This window comes from Hemiscyllium ocellatum, chromosome 48 (genome assembly GCF_020745735.1).
Source record: "Hemiscyllium ocellatum isolate sHemOce1 chromosome 48, sHemOce1.pat.X.cur, whole genome shotgun sequence".
NCBI lineage: Eukaryota > Metazoa > Chordata > Chondrichthyes > Orectolobiformes > Hemiscylliidae > Hemiscyllium > Hemiscyllium ocellatum.
This window is the reverse complement of record NC_083448.1, coordinates 22036492-22056979: the sequence shown is the minus strand read 5'-3', so window position 1 is coordinate 22056979 and position 20488 is coordinate 22036492. Positions and strand designations below refer to the sequence as shown.

The window sequence follows — 20488 nt, the reverse complement described above, 5'->3', positions numbered from 1 at the left end:
TAATTTGTTACACTTACAGTCATCTCCTACTGGACCTGCTGAACACAGTGCTGGAGGGTCACGCTCCAAGTCCTGGTATTCCTGGTAAAGAATTCAAAAAAAAAACTTAAAATAGTGAAAGTTTCCTTGGATGCAATTCTCAACACACAAGTTCAGTAAAACATTATGGATTCACACTGAATGCAGCAGTTGGGAACAGATCTAGCTTCACAGTAAGACAGTCAGGTTATGTAACTTTTTTTTGTGTACAGACTTTGTCTATGAATCAGTTAGACCTCATCACTACTGTCAAAGGGAGTACAGTGCCACAGGACAAAACTATTTTTACTCAGATAAGATGTTCAACGTTATCAAGAGCAGAACACATTCAACCACAATACAATTTCAGCGTGCGGTATATCTCAGTCTCTGTCACTGCCATCAAGCCAGGGAACTTAGCATTGTTCAAGGAGGAATGAAGGCTGGCATGATTGGATGAGACGACAACAAATAGATTCACAGGATCAGTAAGGAGCTATCACATCTGGAGAGACGCACAGTCTCTGGAATTCCAGAGCAGCATGGACATTCAAGTGCATTCGGAAGGGAAGAGGAGCACTACTTTTGGGTTCATAGTTTGGATAAATGGAAGGCTATGATCAGGGCCCAGTACTAAACAAAGGTGGTCATTGGGTCGGAACAAAGGATAATTTGACAATTAATTATATGTTTCTTTCAGATTTAAGATAAATATAAGAAATACTTCACAGATTAAAAATTAAACGACCATCAGAAAATGAAAAATAAATTAAGAAATGAGTAAATGAAATAAAGGTGCGAGGTCAGGCGCTGTGTTGGACCTGCATGATGTGGGAGCTGATGAATCACATTGCTGTTTATTTACTTCATTTCATTTACAATGACCATCTGTGACAAATGGTGGTTGCTTGAGGAACGTTGGCTCAGATTTAAAGAGATGGAATCCAAAGTTTGAAAATTGTCTGGACTCTGTGTCTCATGAGGCAGTCACACCCTTTAGATGAACTCACCACAAATTTGAACAGTGGTCAGGGACAGATTGGTGTGACTAGGAGCAAGGCAGGTAAAGACCTCCACGAGACAGACGAGGTCAAGGGCTGAGGCTCCTACAGTACTAAAAGGTTTGACATTCTGTTTCCTTGTGTGGCAAAAGTAGGGGCTGCAGGGAGGATGAGCAAGTTGACAACGGCACCGTGGTACAGAGAGCCACTGAAGAGTTGGGAGGAAAGAGAAATGCAGTTGTCATAAGGGATAATAATGTCAGGGGAATGGACACTATTCTCTGCAGCAAGGATCGAGAATCCCCTCCAAAATGGTCTAGCAAGTCACTGTTTTATCCATCACTTTGAAGTCTCATCAAAGAAACAAAACAAAAACTACCCAACATCAACCTCAACACCAGTAAAGATCATGGCAGAAACAGCCCTATCAACCCTGCAAGATCCTCGGGACTAAAACCTTGGGCTTGTGCCAAAAATTAGGACAGCTGTCTGACAGACTAGTCAAGCAACAACCTAACAGTCATACTCATGGAATCATACTTTGCAGACAATGTCTCAGACACCATTATCACCATCCTTGGATAGGTTCTGTGCCACCAGCAGCACAGACCGAGCAGGGGTAGGTGCACAATGATATACAAACTAGGAAGGCATTTCCCGAGAAGTATTCACCATTCATTCTGGACTTCATAACTCTCATGACTTCAGGTTTTACACGGGCAAAGAATTACCATATACCATGTTCCCTTAGGTGATGAATTCGCACTCCTCCATGTTGAGCAACACTTCACAAAAGCACTAAGGGTGTCAAGAGCGCAAAATTTACTTTGGCTGGAAAATTTCAATGTCCACCAACTTAAGCGGCTCAGCAGCAGCACTGCTGAGTGAACTGGTTGAGTCCTAAAGGGCATAGCTGATAGATAGGGTTTGCAGCAAATGGTGAGAGCACCAAGAGGGAACAATATACTTAATCTCAGTCTCACCAATCTGTCGTCTTCAGATATAATCTGTCCATGAAACTTTTGATCACAGTGACCACTGCACAATCCTTATGGAGATGAAATTTACCTTCACACTGAGAATATCCTTCATCACATTTTGTGGCATCATCACCAATATAAATGGGACAGACTTCAAATAGGTCTAGCAACTTAATAGTGGGCATCACTTGGCACTGTACACCATTAACAGCTGCAGATGTGTACTCCAGCACAACTTGCAACCTCATGTCCTGGCAAACCCCCACTCAACAATAACAATGAAGCCAGGGGATCAACCCTTGTTCAATGGAGAGTGCAGCAGACTATTCCAGGAGCAGCATTAGGCACACCTAAAATGTGTTGTCAACCTGGTGAAGGTACAAAACAGGACTACTTGCATGACAAACAGTAGAAGCAGCAAGTGATGAACAGAACAAAGCGATCTCATAATCAACAGATCAGAACTAAGCTCTGCAGTCATGCAATATAGTGGACAATTAACAACTCTCAGGAAGAGGCGACCCCACACAAATACCCATCCACAATGATGGAAGATCCCAGCAGAACAGTACAACAGATAAGGCTGAAGCACTTGCAGCAATTTTCAGCCAGATATGTGAATTAGCTGATCCAGCTCAGCTTCTTCCTGTAGTCCCCAGCATTACAAGTATTAGTCTTCAGCCAAATTGATTCACTGCACATGATATTAAGAAATGGTTTGAAACTTTGGGTACTGCAAAGACCATGACCCCTGACAACATTCCAGCCAATAAGTCTTGGGGCCTCCTCCAACGCCAAATCTAAGCCACCCAAGGAGGGAGAACGCCTCATCTTTCACTTCAGGACCCGCTGACCACACAACATCAAAGCTGACTTCACCAGTTGTCTTATCTTCCTTCTCCCCATCTCATTCCAGATTCAACCCTCCAATGTGGCACCATGCTCTTGCACTGTCCTACTTGTCGATCTTTCTTCCCACTTATCTGCTCCACCCTCTCCTCCCACCTAGTACCATCACCACCCACTTGCATCTACCTATCACCTATCCACTCCCCACGCACCCCGCCCCCCAACCCGAACCATTCCTGAGGAAGGGCTTGTGCCCGAAAAGTCGACTCTCCTGCTCCTTGGATGCTGCCTGACCTGCTGTGCTTTTCCAGCACCACACTTTTCAACTTTCTAGCAACACCACTGAAGATTGTGCTCCAGAACTTGCCACTTCACTAAGCAAGCTCTTCCAGTAGTTATAACATTGGCATTGACCTGACAATGTAGAAAATTGCCCAGACCAGAGTGTTAGGCGCATTAGTCAGAGGGAAATGGGTCTCTTTGGATTACTCTTTGGAGGGTCGGTGTGGACTTGTTGGGCCGAAGGGCCTGTTTCCACACTGTAGGGAATTTAATCTAATATGTCTGTACATAAAAAGTAAGATAAATTCAACCCAGTCAAATATTACCACAACAGTCTACTCTCCACTATTAGTAAAGTAACAGAAGGTGTCATCAACAGTGCTATCAAGCAGCACTTACTCAACAATAACCTGCTCACAATTGCTGAAGTTGGGCTCCACCAGGTCGACTCAGCTTCTGACCTCATTAAACTTGGACAGAAGTGCTGAATACCAGAGGTAAGGTAAGAGTGACAGCCCTTGATATCAATGTTGCATTCAACTGACTGTGACATCAAGGAGAACTAGCAAAATTGAAATCAATTGAGATCAGGGGGAAAACATGCCTGTGGTTGCTGACATAACATGTCAGGTATGCTGTTGGAGATCAGTCATCTCAGCTCTAGACATCTCTGCAGAGATTCTTCAGGGTAATTTCCTATGCTCAATCATCTTGAACTGCTTCATAAATGACCTTCATAAGGTCAGAAGTGGGACACTCGCCAATAATTGTACAATGTTTAGCACCATTCACTACTTCTCAAATACTGAAGCAGTCTAAGTTGAAGTGCAACAAGATCAGGACAATGTCCAGGTCTGAGCTGACAACTGGCAAGTAACACTCGCACCACACAAATGCCAAGCAATGATCATCTCCATTTAAAAACAATCTAAACATCTTTCGACATTTAATGGTATTGCAATCACTGAATCCCTCACTATCAACACCCTGGGGGCTTATCACTGACCAGAAACTCATCTGCACTTACCATACAAGACTCCAAGAGCAGGTCAGAGGCTAGGAAGACTATAGCAAGCAATTCACCTGCTGATTTTCCAAAGCCTGTCTGTCACCTGCAAGGAACAAGTGAGGAGTATGATAGAATACTTCCCAATTGCCTGGACTGGTGCAACTTCGATAAGCTTGACACCATCCAGAACAAAGCAGCTGGCTTGAATGACACCACATCCACAAGCATTTACTCCCTTCACTAATGACACTTGGTAGCAGCACTATTTACTATCTTTGCACTGCAGAAATTCACCAAAGTTCCTTAAAAAGCACCTTTGAAGCCTATGACCATTTCCATTTCAAAGGACAAGGACAGCAGATACATGAGAACACCAACACCTGCAAGTTGTCCTCCAAGCCACTCACCATCCTGACTTGGAAATATATCATTGTTCCTTCACAGTTATTGGGTCAAAATCCTGGAATTCCCTGACAAAGGCCATTGTGGGTCAACCTACAGCACGTGTTATCTAGTAGGCAGTTCACCACCACCTTCTCAAGAGCAACTACCTACAGGCAATAAACATTGGACAGCCTGCAACAACCATATCCCACAAATGAACTGAAGGAAGTAAGAGATACCCTGGGAAATGGTGATCATAATGTGATAGAATTCACTATCCGGATCGACAGTGAGAACCTTGGATCAGAAACAACTTTATTTAACTTAAATAACAGGAATTACAATGAAATGAGAACAAAGTTGACTCGAATGAACTGGGCAGATATATGAGCAGGAATGACAGTAAGCAAGTGGTAGCAGACATTTAAAGAGGTAATTCATTACTCTCAGCTAAAATTCATAACAAGGAAAGATTCTGAGACAGGGATAAACCAACTAGAGCCAACCAAGGAAGTCAAGTAATAAGTTGAAAGAAAAAGCAAACACAAAAGGAAAATGCAGTGACTGCCCCAAAGGCTAGGATAAAGGATCCAGCAGAGGAACAAAAAGATAACCAAGACAGAGAAAATAAACAATGAGGGCAAACTGGCAAGATTTAAATATTTTGTGAAGATCTGTAGTTCGGGAACTAGTTGGATTCGTTGTTGGTCTACGCGCCGAGCTAGCAGGTTTCTTGAGATGTTTCGACCCCTTTCAAGGTGACATCATCAGTCAAAAGGAACTGACAACTCGACTGCTCCGACCACTAGGGTTCTTGACAGCACACAAACCGACAGCCTAACTCAGACAGTGGGTCACCAAAATAAAAGGATTTGATACCCATTATGTGCAGGACAAAATCTCATGCAGTGACTGCACAAAGCACGACGTAGGACAATCAGGCAGACAGCGAGTGACCTGCATCATGAACACCAATTAGCAACCAAGCGACACAACCAACTCACCCTGGTATCCATACAGACAACAAGAATCATGAGTTTAACTGGGACAAGGCTACTAGGACAGGCTAAGCAAAGAATAGAAAGGGAATTCCTGGAAGCATGGTATTTCTCTTCCAACTCCATCAACAAACTGGGACCCGATGTATAAACAGCTGCAATGGAAAACTGGAAGTGACACCAATCACAAACAGCTCAAACTGAACTACATAAATGCGAAACACAACAGTACAGCAGTGTTTCACAGGAGGCAACAGAGCAACTAATGATGTCGCTGAGATAGGGGACAAAACGTGTGCCAACAAACCTAACAGCTCGGTGAACAGCCCAATGAATCCAAACTAGCAAGATACTAAGAAGATACTTTGAACATCTCATTCATACCCAAGAAAGTGATGGAGGAATTGAGCGGCATCATCATCACTGGAGTAGTAGTAGTAGTAGTAGTAGTAGTAGTAGTAGTAGTAGTATTAAACAAACTAATGAGGCTAAAGGCAGAGCAGTCTGCCGCATCCTAGGATCCTCAAAGCGGTAGGTACGGAGATAGTGGATCCATTAGTTTCAAGTTTCTAAAAAACTCCTTGGATTCTACAAAAACACTGAAAGATTTTTAAAAACTGACAAAAGTGACCCTGCCCCCATTCAAAAAGGAAGAGAGACAAAACGTGGGTGACTATTGGTCAATTAGCCGGACAAGTATTAGAATCAATTATGGAAGTAACAGTGGGACATTTCAAGCAGAGTCAATATGGTTTCCATGAAAGGGAAACTGTCTAGAACCAGATATGTTGTGTTTAGAATTCCAAATGCATTTGCCAAGATATCTCATGAAAGACTAAGTCATAAGTTAAAAGCCCATGATGTTGTCAATGGTATATTGGCATAGATGGACAGTATTAGCTCATGGGCAGGAAACAGTGAGTGGGACTAAAGGTTTTCTTTTTCAAGTTGATGATCTGTGGGATTCCAGATGGACTAGTGCTGCGACAGCAACTGTTTACAACGTATATTAATGATGAAGGAAGCAAATGTACTGCAGCCAAATTTGCAGACAACACAAAGATAGGTGGAAAGGTAGGTTGCATGAGGGATGCAAACAGTTTTGACAGATACTGATAAATTAACTAAATAGGGAAAGTCATGAGAAAAAGTGAAATTGTTCATTTTGGAAGGGAGAACAAGAAGAGAGGGAAAAGCTACAGATAGCTGCAACAAAAAAAAGGACTTGATGTGATGTGTGCACAAAACACATGCTGGACACCAGCGCAGCAGGAAGGCTAATGGAAGGTTAGCCCAACGGCATTGGAGTAGAACAAATGGAGGTCTTACTGCAACTGTACAAGGTGCTGGTGAAACCACATTTGGAGTACTGAGAGCAGTTTTGGTCCTGTTAGGAAGCATTAAGGGTAGGTTGTGTTCAGAAACTTTATTGTTAGGTAGTGCTCACGTAAGGTAGTATTAGCAAGTCTGGAAACTGTTAGCTTCACTAGACAACAGTAAGCCATTATGTTACACTAAGAACAGACTGAAACACTGATGGCATAATGGGGCCACAGGGAGAGTGAACAGATAAAAGGACATTGAAACAGTGTTAGATTGCACGTAGCTCATACTGAGGTAACTGAATCTTATCTCTTCTGGAACCAATACTATTAGAGAATACCGCTTCTTACCAAATAAGGATGTAGCACTGGGATGCGAGGGGCTAAAAGCTAGACAAAGAGAACAATAGAGCAGAACGCGCCTTCTCCAGTGAGCAGTAAATATCTCACTGTATTTTCTGTGTACGTCTCTCTCTCATTAAACCAGCTTATATTTTGAATCAGATCCAGTGTCTCTCTCCTTCAAACGAACACGGGGACGGTAGCTCCGTCCTAACAGTCCCTTTATCTAAGGAAAGATATCATTTCACTGGAGGCTGTTCAGAGAAGGTTGATGCCAGTATGGAGGGACGGTCTCTGAGAAAAGGCATGAAAAGGGACTCTACTGACTGGAGTTTAGAAGAATGAGAGGATATCTCATTGAAGCATATTGGATTCTGAAAGGGGCTTGACAGGATAAATGGTGGCAGGATATTTCCCTTCATGGACATGTATAGGACCAGAGGATATAGTCTCAATTTAAGGGTGCTAATTAAGTCTGCAACGAGGAAGAATTTCTTCTCTCACAGCATTGTCTCTATTTGGAAATCTTTGCCACAGAGAAATGTGGGGGCAGAGTCCTTGTGTAAAATTAAGGTTGAGATACATAGATATTTAACAAGTAAGGGAAAATGCACAAAAGTGGACATGAGGAGTGTTGGATCAGCCATGATCCTATTGAACAGCAAAACAGGGTGAAGGGGCTGTCCAGTTCACTCATGTTCTTATTTCCTATCATCTCAAAGAGCTTGCTTGAACATTCTCATGAGGAGTTTGGTAGCCAAGGGCACAAGACGAAGCTAACGCGTTTTCAGCCAGAGGTGCCAAATGAATTATCTTGTCATGGCAGCCTTCTGATATTCTCAGTGTTGCAGAACTCAGTTCACAGCCAATTTGTTTTATCCCAGGTAATAACAAAAAACGGTTGAGTGCACAGGATACAATAGATGCTGAAACAATTTCACCAGCAGTCCTGAAGACATGATCCTCAATGAACAGCTGCTCATTATCGTCACTGATACCTATCTGCATGGAAAATGAAAAAAGCACGTCTTGCCAACAAAAAGCAGAACAAATCCAATTACCACTCCATCAATCTACTTTCAAGCATCAGCAAAGTGATGGACAGTGCCACTGACAGTGCAAATGGGTCACATCTAGTTTTCAGATAGATGGCTTGGTGGGGTATTTTAATCTCAGGACAGCACTGCAAAAATTAATATGGTTAGGCCATTGACACCACTCTGAGGTTGTGATTCCTCAGAACAGTGTCAAAGGCCTAACCATGTTAAGTTGCATCAAAAATCTTCTCTTCATTAGGAGGTCAAAAAACAGGAATGTTTGCCGATGATTCACAATTCCTCGAAAGAACCAGCAGTCAGTGTCAAAGCAGCAAGACTTGGCCAACCTTTAGCGTGGAGTTCAAGGTTAGCGAGTAAGATTCATGTCATAAAAGTGCCCAAGTGGTCCGAGGAGCACCAGCTCACAGTAGCAGTTGCGCAAACTCTAAGATGCATTGCAGTAATTCACTGTGGCACTTTCAATTGCATCTTCCAAACCACAACTTCTCTTATCTCAAAGAACAAGGGCACTGGACATCAACTACACATTTCAGTCCATCCACACTATCTTGTTTTGAAAAAAAATCAATTGCCAATTCTGGGTTGTTAACTAATCCAATTTTTGGAACTTCCTCCTTGACAGGTGTGTAAATTCCTCCACCCCAGTTCTGAGTGCAATGGCTCAAGGCTACACCACATTCTAAATGGGAATCAAGACAAGGCGATTACTGCTGCTTGCAGCAATGCTAGCAACAATGAAAACAGATGCCTCTTTGAAAGCTGCAATGACCCCATTCACTTGCTTCACCCCCAGACTGAAGTAAATTCTTTCATTTATTTGAAAGTAATTATTCAATCCGCATCCATGGCCCCGACTGCCACTGCATTCCAGATTGCAATTAATGCAGTAAAGCTTCCTCACACTATCTCTGATTTTTTGATTTTTGTGCTTAAGAGTTGAAGAAACTTTCCTTTCACGCTAGATAGAGTACAGGAAATTTGACTTGGCATTTTAATGGTGCTGTCCCCACCCAGGAGTGTCTGATGGGGACGGTGTCAGAGGGTATCTTTACTTTTTTGTTTCTATCCTTTGCTTAAAAGAGTATAGAGCTGTTGTTCAAACAGTAGGTCTGTGACCAGTGCTGTGTTGCAAGGATCAGTGCTAGGAGACTGTTGTTCATCATTTATATGAACGATTTGGATGAGAAAACAGGAGGCACAATCTGTAAGTTTGTGGATGACACCAAAATTAGTGGTATAGCTGACAATGAAGAAGGTTATCTAAGAGTGCAACAGGATCTTGATCAACTGGGTTAGTGAGCCAAGGGATAGCAGATGGAGTTTAATTCAGATAAATGCAAGGTGTTGCATTTTGCTAAGACAAACCAGGGCAGGACTTCCACAATTAATGCTAGGGACCTGAGAGACCCAGAGGTTAGGTACATAATTCCTCAAAATTGGTGTCACAGAAACACAAGATGGTGGAGAAGGCATTTAGCATGCTTACCTTCATCGGTCAGGACATCGAATACAGGAGTTGGGATGTCATATTATAACGTACAAGACACTGGTAAGGCTACATTTGGAGTACTGTTTCTGTGCTGCATGACTGTATGTCTCCAAGGCCTTGACAACTTCCTTCAGCATGCTGCTCTGGACTAAGACACACCACTATCTGAGGCCTAAATAGTATTTCATTAAGTTATACCATAACTGGCCTGTTTCTGTACTCTATCCCAATTAGCGCAGGCAAAAATCACATATACTTAACTTTCAAGAGCTGTGTATCATATGCCAACATCTTTCTGCACTTGCCTTTTCTCCCAAACGAAGTCATGAGTAAGTTTACAAGCTAAACTCGGCTGGTCATATTTTGCTCACGTTACCAGTCCATTGCCTTCTGAAATAAGTAACTGACATTCTAATTATTTAACACAGGACCAATTTTGTAAAATCTGTAAAATGTCAAAATATGTCAAATTATGCCTACACATGCAAGCCCAGGAAACCAATGAAAAAGCAAAGATCTTTGATTCAACTCCCAAGGAGCAGTTGTCAAAAACACTGAACCATTCCTCTTTTCTTCAATTCCTTAGCCAATTCCAAATCCACACTGCCACTCTCGTGACTGTTCAGTTTAATTGTATAGCCCAAAATCTAAAATCACTGTCCATAATTGTTGAATACTAAAGTTTGGGCTGTGGTGAGACAAGATAACCTCTGTCTGGGCTCATCTCTGCTCCAGTTCTAAAGAAGAGCCACACTGGACATAGCTGTATTTGTCCACAGATGCTGACAGACCCATTGATTTTCCACAGCACTTTCTGGTTTTATTTTTGTCCTGGAGAGCTCAGTGGGAAATGGATGCCATCTGATCAAAGACCTTGAAAGTGAAGTCGCAGCTGAGCAAAGTGGTGAAAAAAGCACCTGGACGTTTGCTTTCATTGATCAGAACGTTGACTACAGGAGTTCGGGATGTCATGTTGCAGGTTACAGATCATTAGTGTGGCCACTTCTACGAATACTCCATACAATTCCAGTCACTCTTTTATAGGAAGGATGTTAGACAATAGACAATAGGTGCAGGAGTAGGCCATTCTGCCATTCGAGCCTGCACTGCCATTCAATATGATCATGGCTGATCATCCTCAATCAGTATCCTCTTCCAGCCTTATCTCCACAACCCTTGATTCCACTATCCTTAAGAGTTCTATCCAACTCTTTCTTAAATGAATCCAGAGACTGGGCCTCCACTGCCCTCTGGGGCAGAGCATTCCACACAGCCACCACTCTCTGGGTGAAGAAGTTTCTCCTCATCTCTGTCCTAAATGGTCTACCCCGTATTTTTAAGCTGTGTCGTCTGATTCGGCACTCACCCATCAGCGGAAACATGTTTCCTGCTGCCAGAGCGTCCGATCCTTTCATAATCTTTCATGTCTCAATCAAATCCCCTCTCAGTCTTCTAAACTCAAGGGTATACAAGCCCAGTCTCTTCAGTCTTTCAGTGTAAGGTAATCCCTCCATTCCAGGAATTGACCTCGTGAACCTACGCTGCACTCCCTCAATAGCCAGAATGTCTTTCCTCAAATTTGGAGACCAGAACTGCACACAGTACTCCGGGTGTGGTCTCACCAGGGCCCTGTACAGCTGCAGAAGTACCTCTTTGCTTCTATACTCAATTCCTCTTGTTATGAAGGCCAGCATGCTATTAGCCTTCTTCACTACCTGCTGTACCTGCATGCTTGCCTTCATTGACTGGTGTACAAGAACACCCAGATCTCTCTGTACTGCCCCTTTACCTAAATTGATTCCATTGAGATAGTAATCTGCCTTCCTATTCTTGCCACCAAAGTGAATAACTATACATTTATCCACATTAAACTGCATCTGCCATGCATCTGCCCACTCTCCTAACTTGTCCAGGTCACCCTGTAATCTCCTAACATCCTCATCACATTTCACTCTGCCACCCAGTTTTGTATCATCAGCAAATTTGCTAATGTTATTGCTGATACCATCTTCTACATCATTAACATATATTGTAAAAAGCTGCGGTCCCAGCACGGATCCCTGGGGTACCCCACTGGTCACTGCCTGCCATTCCGAAATGGAGCCGTTTATCACTACCCTTGGTTTCCTAACAGCCAACCAATTTTGAATCTAAATCTAGTACTTTGTCCCCAATACCATGCGCCCTAATTTTACTCATTAACCTCCTGTGTGGGACTTTATCAAAAGCTTTCTGAAAGTCCAGGTACACTACATCGACTGGATCTCCCTCATCCATCTTCAGAGTTACATCCTCAACAAATTCCAGAAGATTAGTCAAGCATGATTTCCCCTTCATAAATCCATGCTGGCTCTGACCTATCCTGTTACTACTATCCAGATGTGCCGTAATTTCATCCTTTGTAATAGACTCCAGCATCTTTCCCACCACTGAGGTCAGACGAACTGGTCTATAATTTCCTGCTTTCTCTCTCCCACCTTTCTTAAAAAGTGGTACGACTACAGCCACCCTCCAACCCTCAGGAACCGACCCTAAATCTATCGAACTCTGGAAAATAATCACCAATGCATCCACGATTTCCCGAGTCATCTCCTTCAGTAACCTGGGATGTAGACCATCAGGCCCCGGAGACTGATCAACCTTCAGACCTAACAGTCTCTCCAACACCAAAACCTGGCAAATATAGATTCCCTTAAGTTCAGGTCCTTCAGGCACCGTTACCTCAGGGAGATTGCTCATGTCTTCCCCAGTGAACACAGATCTGAAGTACCCATTTAATTCTTCTGCCATTTCTTTGTTCCCCGTAATATATTCCCTTGTTTCTGTCTTCAAGGGCCCAATTTTAGTCCTAGCCATTTTTTTTGCCTTGCACATACTTAAAAAAGCTTTTACTATCCTCCTTTATATTGGCCAGTTTCCTTCATACCTCATTTTTCCTCTGCGTATTTCCTTCTTAGTAATCCTCTGTTGCTCTTTAAAAGCTTCCCAGTCCTCAGTTTTCCCACTTATCTTTGCTACGTTATACTTTTTCTCTTTTGACTTTATATGTTTCTTCACTTCGCTCGTCAGCCACAGCCACCCATGCCTCCTCCTGGGATCCTTCTTCCTTTTAGGAATGAACTGATCCTGCAACTTCTTGCATTACACACAGAAATATCCGCCATTGTTCCTCCACGGTCATCCCTGCTAAGGTATTGCACCATTGAACTTTGGAGCTATGAGGGAGGAGCTGGCCATAGTTCCCTTTATTCAACAGAAGTACTGTCACTTCCGACTGTACCCTCTCCCTCTCAAATTGCAGATTGAAGCTGAATGTATTATGGTCACTACTTCCCAATGGCTCCTTCACTTTGAGGTCTCTGACCAATTCTGGTTCGTTACACAATACCAGTTCCAGAATTGCCTTCTCCCTGGTCGGCTCCAGCACCAGCTGCTCTAAGAATCCATCTCTGAGGCACTCCACAAAGTCTCTTTCTTGAGATCCAATACCATCCCGATTCTCCCAGTCTACCTGCATGTTGAAATTCCCCATAACAACTGTAGTAACATCTTTGCGACAGGCCAATTTCAGCTCCTGATTCAACTTACATCCGACATCCAGACTACTGTTTGGGGGCCTGTAGATGACTCCCAAGAGGGTCTTTTTACCCTTAGTATTTCACAGCTCTATCCACACTGACTCTACATCCCCCGACTCTAGGTCCGCCCACGCAAAGGAGAGAATATCCTCCTTTACCAACAAGGCTACCCCACCCCCCTCGCTGCCTGTCAGTCTGTCCTTACGATAGCACAGGTAGCCTTGAATATTCATTTCCCAGTCCCTGTCCACTTGAAGCCACGTCTCAGTTATCCCCACAATATCGTATCTGCCAATTTCCAAAAGAGCCTCAAGCTCATCCATCTTATGTCTAATGCTTCGTGCATTCATATATAGTATTTTTAATTTGTTACTGCTCTCACCCTTCCCATCAACCCCTATTTCACTCAACCTTACAGCATGATCCCTTTCCGAGTTTTCTGCCTCATTGATACAGTTGTCTTTCTTGACTTCTCTTGTTCTAACTTTCCCATCAATTTCCTTTTTAAACATCCAGTTTGTCCCCTCCCCCCCACTATTAAGTTTAAATGTAGCGGTGTTGCAGTAGAAAACCTGCCTGCCAGAATGCTGGTCCCTAACCTGTTAAGGTGCAAACCGTCTCTCTTGTAGAATTTATGCTTACCACAAAATATACCCCAGTGATTCAAGAACTTAAATCCTTGCTTCCTGCACCAGTTCCCCAACCACACGTTCAAGTCCATTATCTCCCTGTTTCTGGCCACACCAGCCCAAGGAACTGGAAGCAAACCGGAGATAACCACCTTGGACATCCTGCTTTTCAGCCTTCTTCCTAGTTCTGCGAAGTTCCACTGTAGTATGTTCTTCCTCTTCTTCCCGACATCATTTGTGCCAACATGTACTACCACCTCTGGCTCTTCACCCTTATCCTTGAGGATTTCCTGCACTCTGTCCGCGATGTCTTGCACCCTGGCACCAGGAAGGCAACACACCATCCTTAAATCCCGTCTGCTGCCACAAAAACCCCGGTCAGTTCCTCTCACGACGGAGTCCCCTATTACCATGGCTCTGTGCGATGTCTGATGTTGTTACACTTGAGAGGGTGCAGAAAGGATTTGCAAGGATAATGCTGGAACTAGAGGGTTTGAGTTACAGACAGAGGCTGAATAGGATGGAGCTTCCTTCCTCTGGAGCGTTGGCAGCTTAGGAGTGACCTTATAGAGCTTTACAAAATTATAATAGGCATGGATAGGGTGAACAGCATAGGTCCTTTCCCGCGAGTGGGGGAGTCAAAAACTAAAGGGCATAAGATTTAAGGTGGAAGGGGAAAGATTTTAAAAGGACCCAAGGGGTAACTTTTTTCATGCAGAAGGCAGTGCATGTATGGAATGAGCTGCCAGAATAGGTGGGTACAATTAAATATTTAAAAGGCATCTGGATAAGTATACAAATAGAAAAGGCTCAGAGGCTAAATAACGGCAAACGGGATGTGATCAGATTGGGAATGACTGATCAGCGCAGATGAATTGGACTGAAGGGTCTGCTTCTATGCTGTATGACTGTGATTTATGGAACTGAAAGAATACCAAGGCTTTCTGGATAAAAAAACAATTGATTTCTTTCCCACCGGGCAAGCACGTGTCTATCAATTTACACGATCAGCTGCATATTAAGTTACATGGCTCAAATACAAGCTGCAGATTTGAACTGTATGCACATATCACAAACTCAAGATAACATCAAATTCAAAAGTGAAAAACACTGTCAATTCTAAAGAAGAGTCACTGGGATCACAATGTTACCTCTGCTTTCTTCCCACAGATGTTACCAGTCATGCTCAGATCTCTGCTGTTATGACATTTGTGTGGCAGATGCTTACTGGGTCAAGTAGATCCCTTCCTCTCACCTTGCATACATTCATAAATTTAAAGATTGGAAGAGGGGAGAGAGGAAAGAAGGAGACATCGAAGATGTGAAGCTCGACATCCTCTTGACACTTACACCTCCTTTTATCTAAGACGTAGCCTTCTAACTTCATTTGGTTTTGCCTTTCACCACAGCATTTGCTTGGACTCTCAGCTCCACTCTGGTTTACTCAAACTTCTAACTCATGCAGGAGTATAAAGATGTTCCTTCCTTAAACCCCTTGCCATTGTCTCCGCCATCCTCACTGCAAATTACAAGTTCAAGGAGTCCATAAACTTTGTTGTCAACATGATCAGCTGCCTCTGTCACTCCCTCCATCCCCCTAACTCGCTGGACCAAACTTCCTGCAAAGCACTCCCATGCCCTAGACACTGTACTCGCATGGTCTCTCTGCCTCAGTCTCATCTTGTTCCAAAGACCCAGCTCCCTCAACCCTATCCTTCCCTTCTTGATCGGATGGGGGGTTGTGGTCAGGGACAGCATAAAAAGCAAAAGAGAATACTTATAATGTGGTGGTGAAGAGCAGTGGGAAACCAGAGGTTTGGGAAGCTTATAAAGACCAACAAAGGGCTACAAAAAACTAAATGATGAGGGACATTAAATATGAAGGTAAGTTAGCCCGTAATATGAAGGAAGACTGTAATGGCAAAAGAGAATATTGGATTGCTGGAAAAATGACACTGGAGAGATAGTAGTAGAAAACAAAGAAATGAATAATTACTTCCTGTCGGTCTTCATGGTGGAAGACACAAGTAATATCCCAAAAATTCAAGACAGTTAGGAGGCAGAGCTGAGTACAGTTGCCATCAGCAAGGAGAAGGTTCTTGTAAAACCGAATGGCCTGAAGGTGGATAAATCACCTGATGGACTACACCCCAGGGTTCTAAAGGAGATAGATAAAAAGATAATGGTGGAATTAATGGTGACCTTTCAGGAATCGCGAGAATCAGGGACTGAAAAATAGCTAATGTGATAACCTTGTTTAAAAAGAGGACTAAGACAAATAATGGAAAATTACAGACCAATTAGCCTAACCTCTGCCTCTGGATAAGATTCTGGACTCCAATGTGAAGGATGAGATTTCTGAATACTTGGAAGTGTATGGTAAAATAGGGCTGAAAATGTGTTGCTGGAAAAGCGCAGCAGGTCAGGCAGCATCCAAGGAACAGGAGGGCTGTTCCTGAAGAAGAGTTTATGCCCGAAACATTGAATCTCCTGTTCCTTGGATGCTGCCTGACCTGCTGCGCTTTTCCAGCAACACATTTTCAGCTCTGATCTCCAGCATCTGCAGACCTCACTTTCTCCTATGGTAAAATAGGGCAAAGTAAGCATGGAGGGGAGGTCATGCCTGACACATCTGTTAGAATTCTTTGAGGAAGTAACAAGCAGATAAGACCAAGGAGTGCCAACAGATGTTATCTACCTGGGTTTCAAGAAGCCTTTGAAGAGGTCCCGCACAAGAGGCTACTGAGTAAGATAAGAGCCCACGGTGTCAGAGCCCAAGGTGCTAGCATGGATAGAAGCTTGGCTGTCTGGCAGAAAGCAGAGAGTGGCGATACGAGGGTCCTTCTCAGGATGGCAGTCGGTGACCAGTGTGTTTCGCAAGGCTCGGTGTCGGGACTACAACTTTTCACATTAATGATTTAGATGAAGGAACCAAGTGCATTCTGGCGAACTTTGCAGAGGATACAAAAGAAAGATAGAGGGACAGGTAGCATTGAGGAGTCAGGGGAGGCTGCAGAAGGAGTTGGACAAGTTAGGAGTGTGGCAAAGAAGTGGCAGATGGAGGTAAAAGTGAGAGGTTGTTCACTTTGGGAGGAATAAAAGTGTGGACTGTTTTCTAAATGGAGATAAAATTCATAAGTTTGAGGTGCAAACAGACTTGAGAGTTTTTGTCCAGGATCTTCTGAAGGTAAACCTGCAGATTGTGTCAGTAGTTAGGAAGGCAAATGGAAGGAGGAAAGAGGGTGAGGAGGGAGAGGAGTGGCTGCAGGGCGGAGGAGGAAGGACATGGTGGTGTGAGGTGAGGATTCTGGGCCGCTGAGAGCTCAATCCTGGGAAGGGCTCTGCCCTCAGCTCGGTGCTGTCCCGGCCGCTGTAAGGACGAGGCCCGTCCGTCACAGACACAGACACAGACCGGGAACCTCTGGGTGGGATTGGTCCTCTCGCTTTGTACTCAATGACAACCGGTCCCCAAGGCCCCTCTCTCTGTCTCGCTGCTTAAAGCCGGCCCCCGGCCTTGCTCACCTTCTGGATCCGCCTGAGCGCCATCCCGCTGCGGGCCCGAGCCTCGCCGTTCAATCCGCTCCGACTGGCTCACCGAGGCCCCGGGTGGTCAGTGCGCATGCGCCAAGACCTCAATGCCGGGCCCGGCCACCGGCCGCGCAGGCGCTAAGCAGCAGCCGGCGGTCCCAGCGCGGAGGAGCAAGTTGTATCCCCAGCGCGGAGCTCCGTGCCTCGCCCCTAGTGTTCTCTTGCGCGGATATCCCGATTCCCCCTCATGACCCCAGCGCGGAGCTCCAAAGTCTCCCCACATCCTCTGGTCCAGGCTTCTGCAAATTCCCAGAATTAGCCTTGAGCCGGAATTCGCGATTCACACTCTGAGAAAGTAAGGATTGCAGATGCTGGAGATCAGAGTTGAGAGTGTGGTGCTGGAAAAGCACAGCACATCTGGCAGCATCCGAGGTGCAGGAGAATCGACGTTTCGGGTAAGAGCTCTTCATCAGGAATGAACTCTCACTACCAGTTATTGGTTCTCTCTGCACCTCCACGCAAACACCCTTGGATCCAACTTGTCCATGCTAATCAAATATCCTAATCTAGGTCGATTTGCCAACAAAAGTGAAGATTGCAGATGCTGGAACCCTACCTCTTCCTATAACATTTAAAAGTCATCTGGATAAGTATAATTATACCAGCTTCCACCACTTCCTCTGATAGCTCAGTCCACACACACACACTACCCTCCAAGTGAAAAAGCTGCCCTTTAAAATCCTTCCCCTCTCATCCTGAAAACCCCAATCCAGGGAAAAGATCTTGTCTATTTACCCTACCAATCATTTTATAATTTGGAGATGCCGGTTTTGGACTGGGCTGTACAAAGTTAAAAATCACACATTAGGTTACAGTCCAACAGGTTTAATTGGAAGCACAATAGCTTTCGGAGCACAACTCCTTCATCAGGTGGTTGTACTTATTTTATAAACCACTGTAACGTCACCCCACAGTCTCCAGAGAAAATAAACACAGCCTATTCAGCCTCTCCCTACAACTCAAACCCCCAGTGCTAGCAACATCCTCGTAAGGCTTTTCTGAACCCTTTCAAGTTTCACCATTGTTCTTGTTCAGAAAGACGTCGGACCTGCGGTAGGGTTGGGGACATGGTTAAATATGGTTCAGTCCCCTGCATTTTCACCATTTCTGCCAAGTTCACTTTCCAATGCAGTTGTGAATGCCTCATTTGAACCTTCTTCCACCATATTTCCAGGCCATACATTCCATACACAGTGAATAGTTAGGGTGAGAAAGTTTGGATATTTCAAATCTATGCCTTCTGGTTCTTTTTTCTTTTAGAAGCAAGAACAGCTTCATCTCATCCGTCCATGATTTCTCTCAGCCACATTCTCTCCAGAGAACAGTCCCAACTTCTAACTGAGGTTTCTCATTTCTGGATCCATTCTCACCTATCCCTTTTGCACTCTGTTCAAAACATTCACAACTTGTCCTATTACGTGGCACCCATAAATGTACATAGCACTTCAATAAACACGTATCTTGTAGAAGTTCCACATGACCACCTTTTTCTTGTCTTTTACAGCCCCATTAAAGCCAAGAATGCTATGTCATTTATTAACTGCACTGTTCATTTGTCCTCCACCACCATCAGTAATCTGTGCACGTACACAACCTTTACTCCTTCACCAGATTTAGAATTGTGCCCACAGAACAGTCACTTACCCTGCACTGGCCCATGTCCAGGTTCATTTCCCAAACCTGTTCGGACTGCCTCCACATTCACTTCTGTTTGACCTATCAAAACCTTTCACCACTTTAATGACCTCCAATAGGCCACAGCCCAGCCTTCTCCTTGCAACACATAAACAATTCAGCCCGGTCTCTATTGAGAGTAATTATCCACAGTATTCCCACAGTTCTATTTCTGCATCACACAATTTGATTGGTTTGTGAAACAAAATCATTCCTTTGAAGTTGATTCTAACTACTGCATTTTGTATTTCTTGATGCTTTTGTTCTGAAGATTGAGACCTTTCTCAGCACCTCCATGTTAATTGGTCCACATGTCCATTGCTAGACACAAGAAGAATATGACCAGTCTGCTAGTGTCTGATACAATTCCTAGTTGCTATTTTGACTTTTCGCAGCACCTTAACTTCTTTTCATGCAAATTGATCACCGTGACTCTGCTTTCTGCTTTAATTTGATTTATCAATTATCTCACTTTTCTGTATTCCATTGGTATCTTAATCCACATTCCACTCTTGGAGAAAGTGAGGACTGCAAATGCTGGAGATCAGAGCTGAAAAATGTGTCTGCTGGAAAAGCGCAGCAGGTCAGGCAGCATCCAAGGAACAGGAGAATCGACGTTTTGGGCATAAACCTTTCTTCAGAATTCCTTGTAAATGGTCCATGATTTTGGGGCATGCCTTATGTTTCAGTTTCAGTGTGTTTCTTTATTCAAACATCACACATCATTATTTGTTGCTTTTTTCAGTAATGTTTTTCTCTACTTGCAAGTACTCTCAGAAAATCTACTGATTACTGTGAAGTGTTTCCACTGGATTTATCTACCTTTTGTCTTTTCTTGTTCAACTCACTTTTACTCAATTATATTTCTTGTTATACTGTTCATGATATTTACCTTATTTGGGCCTTTCTCAATCAGGGCATTAATCCTTATAATGTTTTCATTATTGTCAAAATCTTCTCCCAGTTATCAATTGTGTGTGTTTTGGTTCATTCCCCAAAGCTCAATCTTCCATGGTCAATCTCTGTGGGTGGGGGAGGGTTGGGGGGGAGGGTGGGGGGGGGGGGGGGGGGAGGGTGGGGGGGAAGAAGGTGGGGGGGAGGTGGGGGGTGGGGGGAGAAGGTGAGGGGGGGAAGAAGGTGGGGGGGAGAGAGGTGGGGGGGAGAAGGTGGGGGGGGAAGAGGGGAAGGAAAGAGGTGAGGGGGGAAGAGGTGAGGGGGGGAAAGAGGTGAGGGGGGGAAAGAGGTGAGGGGGGGAAAGAGGTGAGGGGGGGAAAGAGGTGAGGGGGG

The 20488-nt window shown here is 44.1% G+C and overlaps 1 protein-coding gene across 2 annotated transcripts in view; it reads right to left on the bottom strand.

Annotated features, from left to right (window-relative positions):
- The window catches only part of LOC132837063 (ubiquitin-conjugating enzyme E2 D4-like), a 38288-nt gene that overhangs the window by 17386 nt on the left and 414 nt on the right, over positions 1 to 20488 (bottom strand). Inside the window, exons 1-2 of one of the 2 annotated variants that reach the window (XM_060856745.1) lie at positions 17462 to 17550; positions 18 to 81 (exon numbers count right to left, since the gene is read on the bottom strand). In XM_060856745.1, coding sequence (XP_060712728.1) covers positions 18 to 81; positions 17462 to 17485 — 88 coding nt within the window. In that variant the 5' untranslated portion in view covers positions 17486 to 17550. Of the gene's footprint in view, positions 1 to 17; positions 82 to 17461; positions 17551 to 20488 lie in introns of those variants that run through there. The other variant, XM_060856746.1, reaches the window with a different exon arrangement.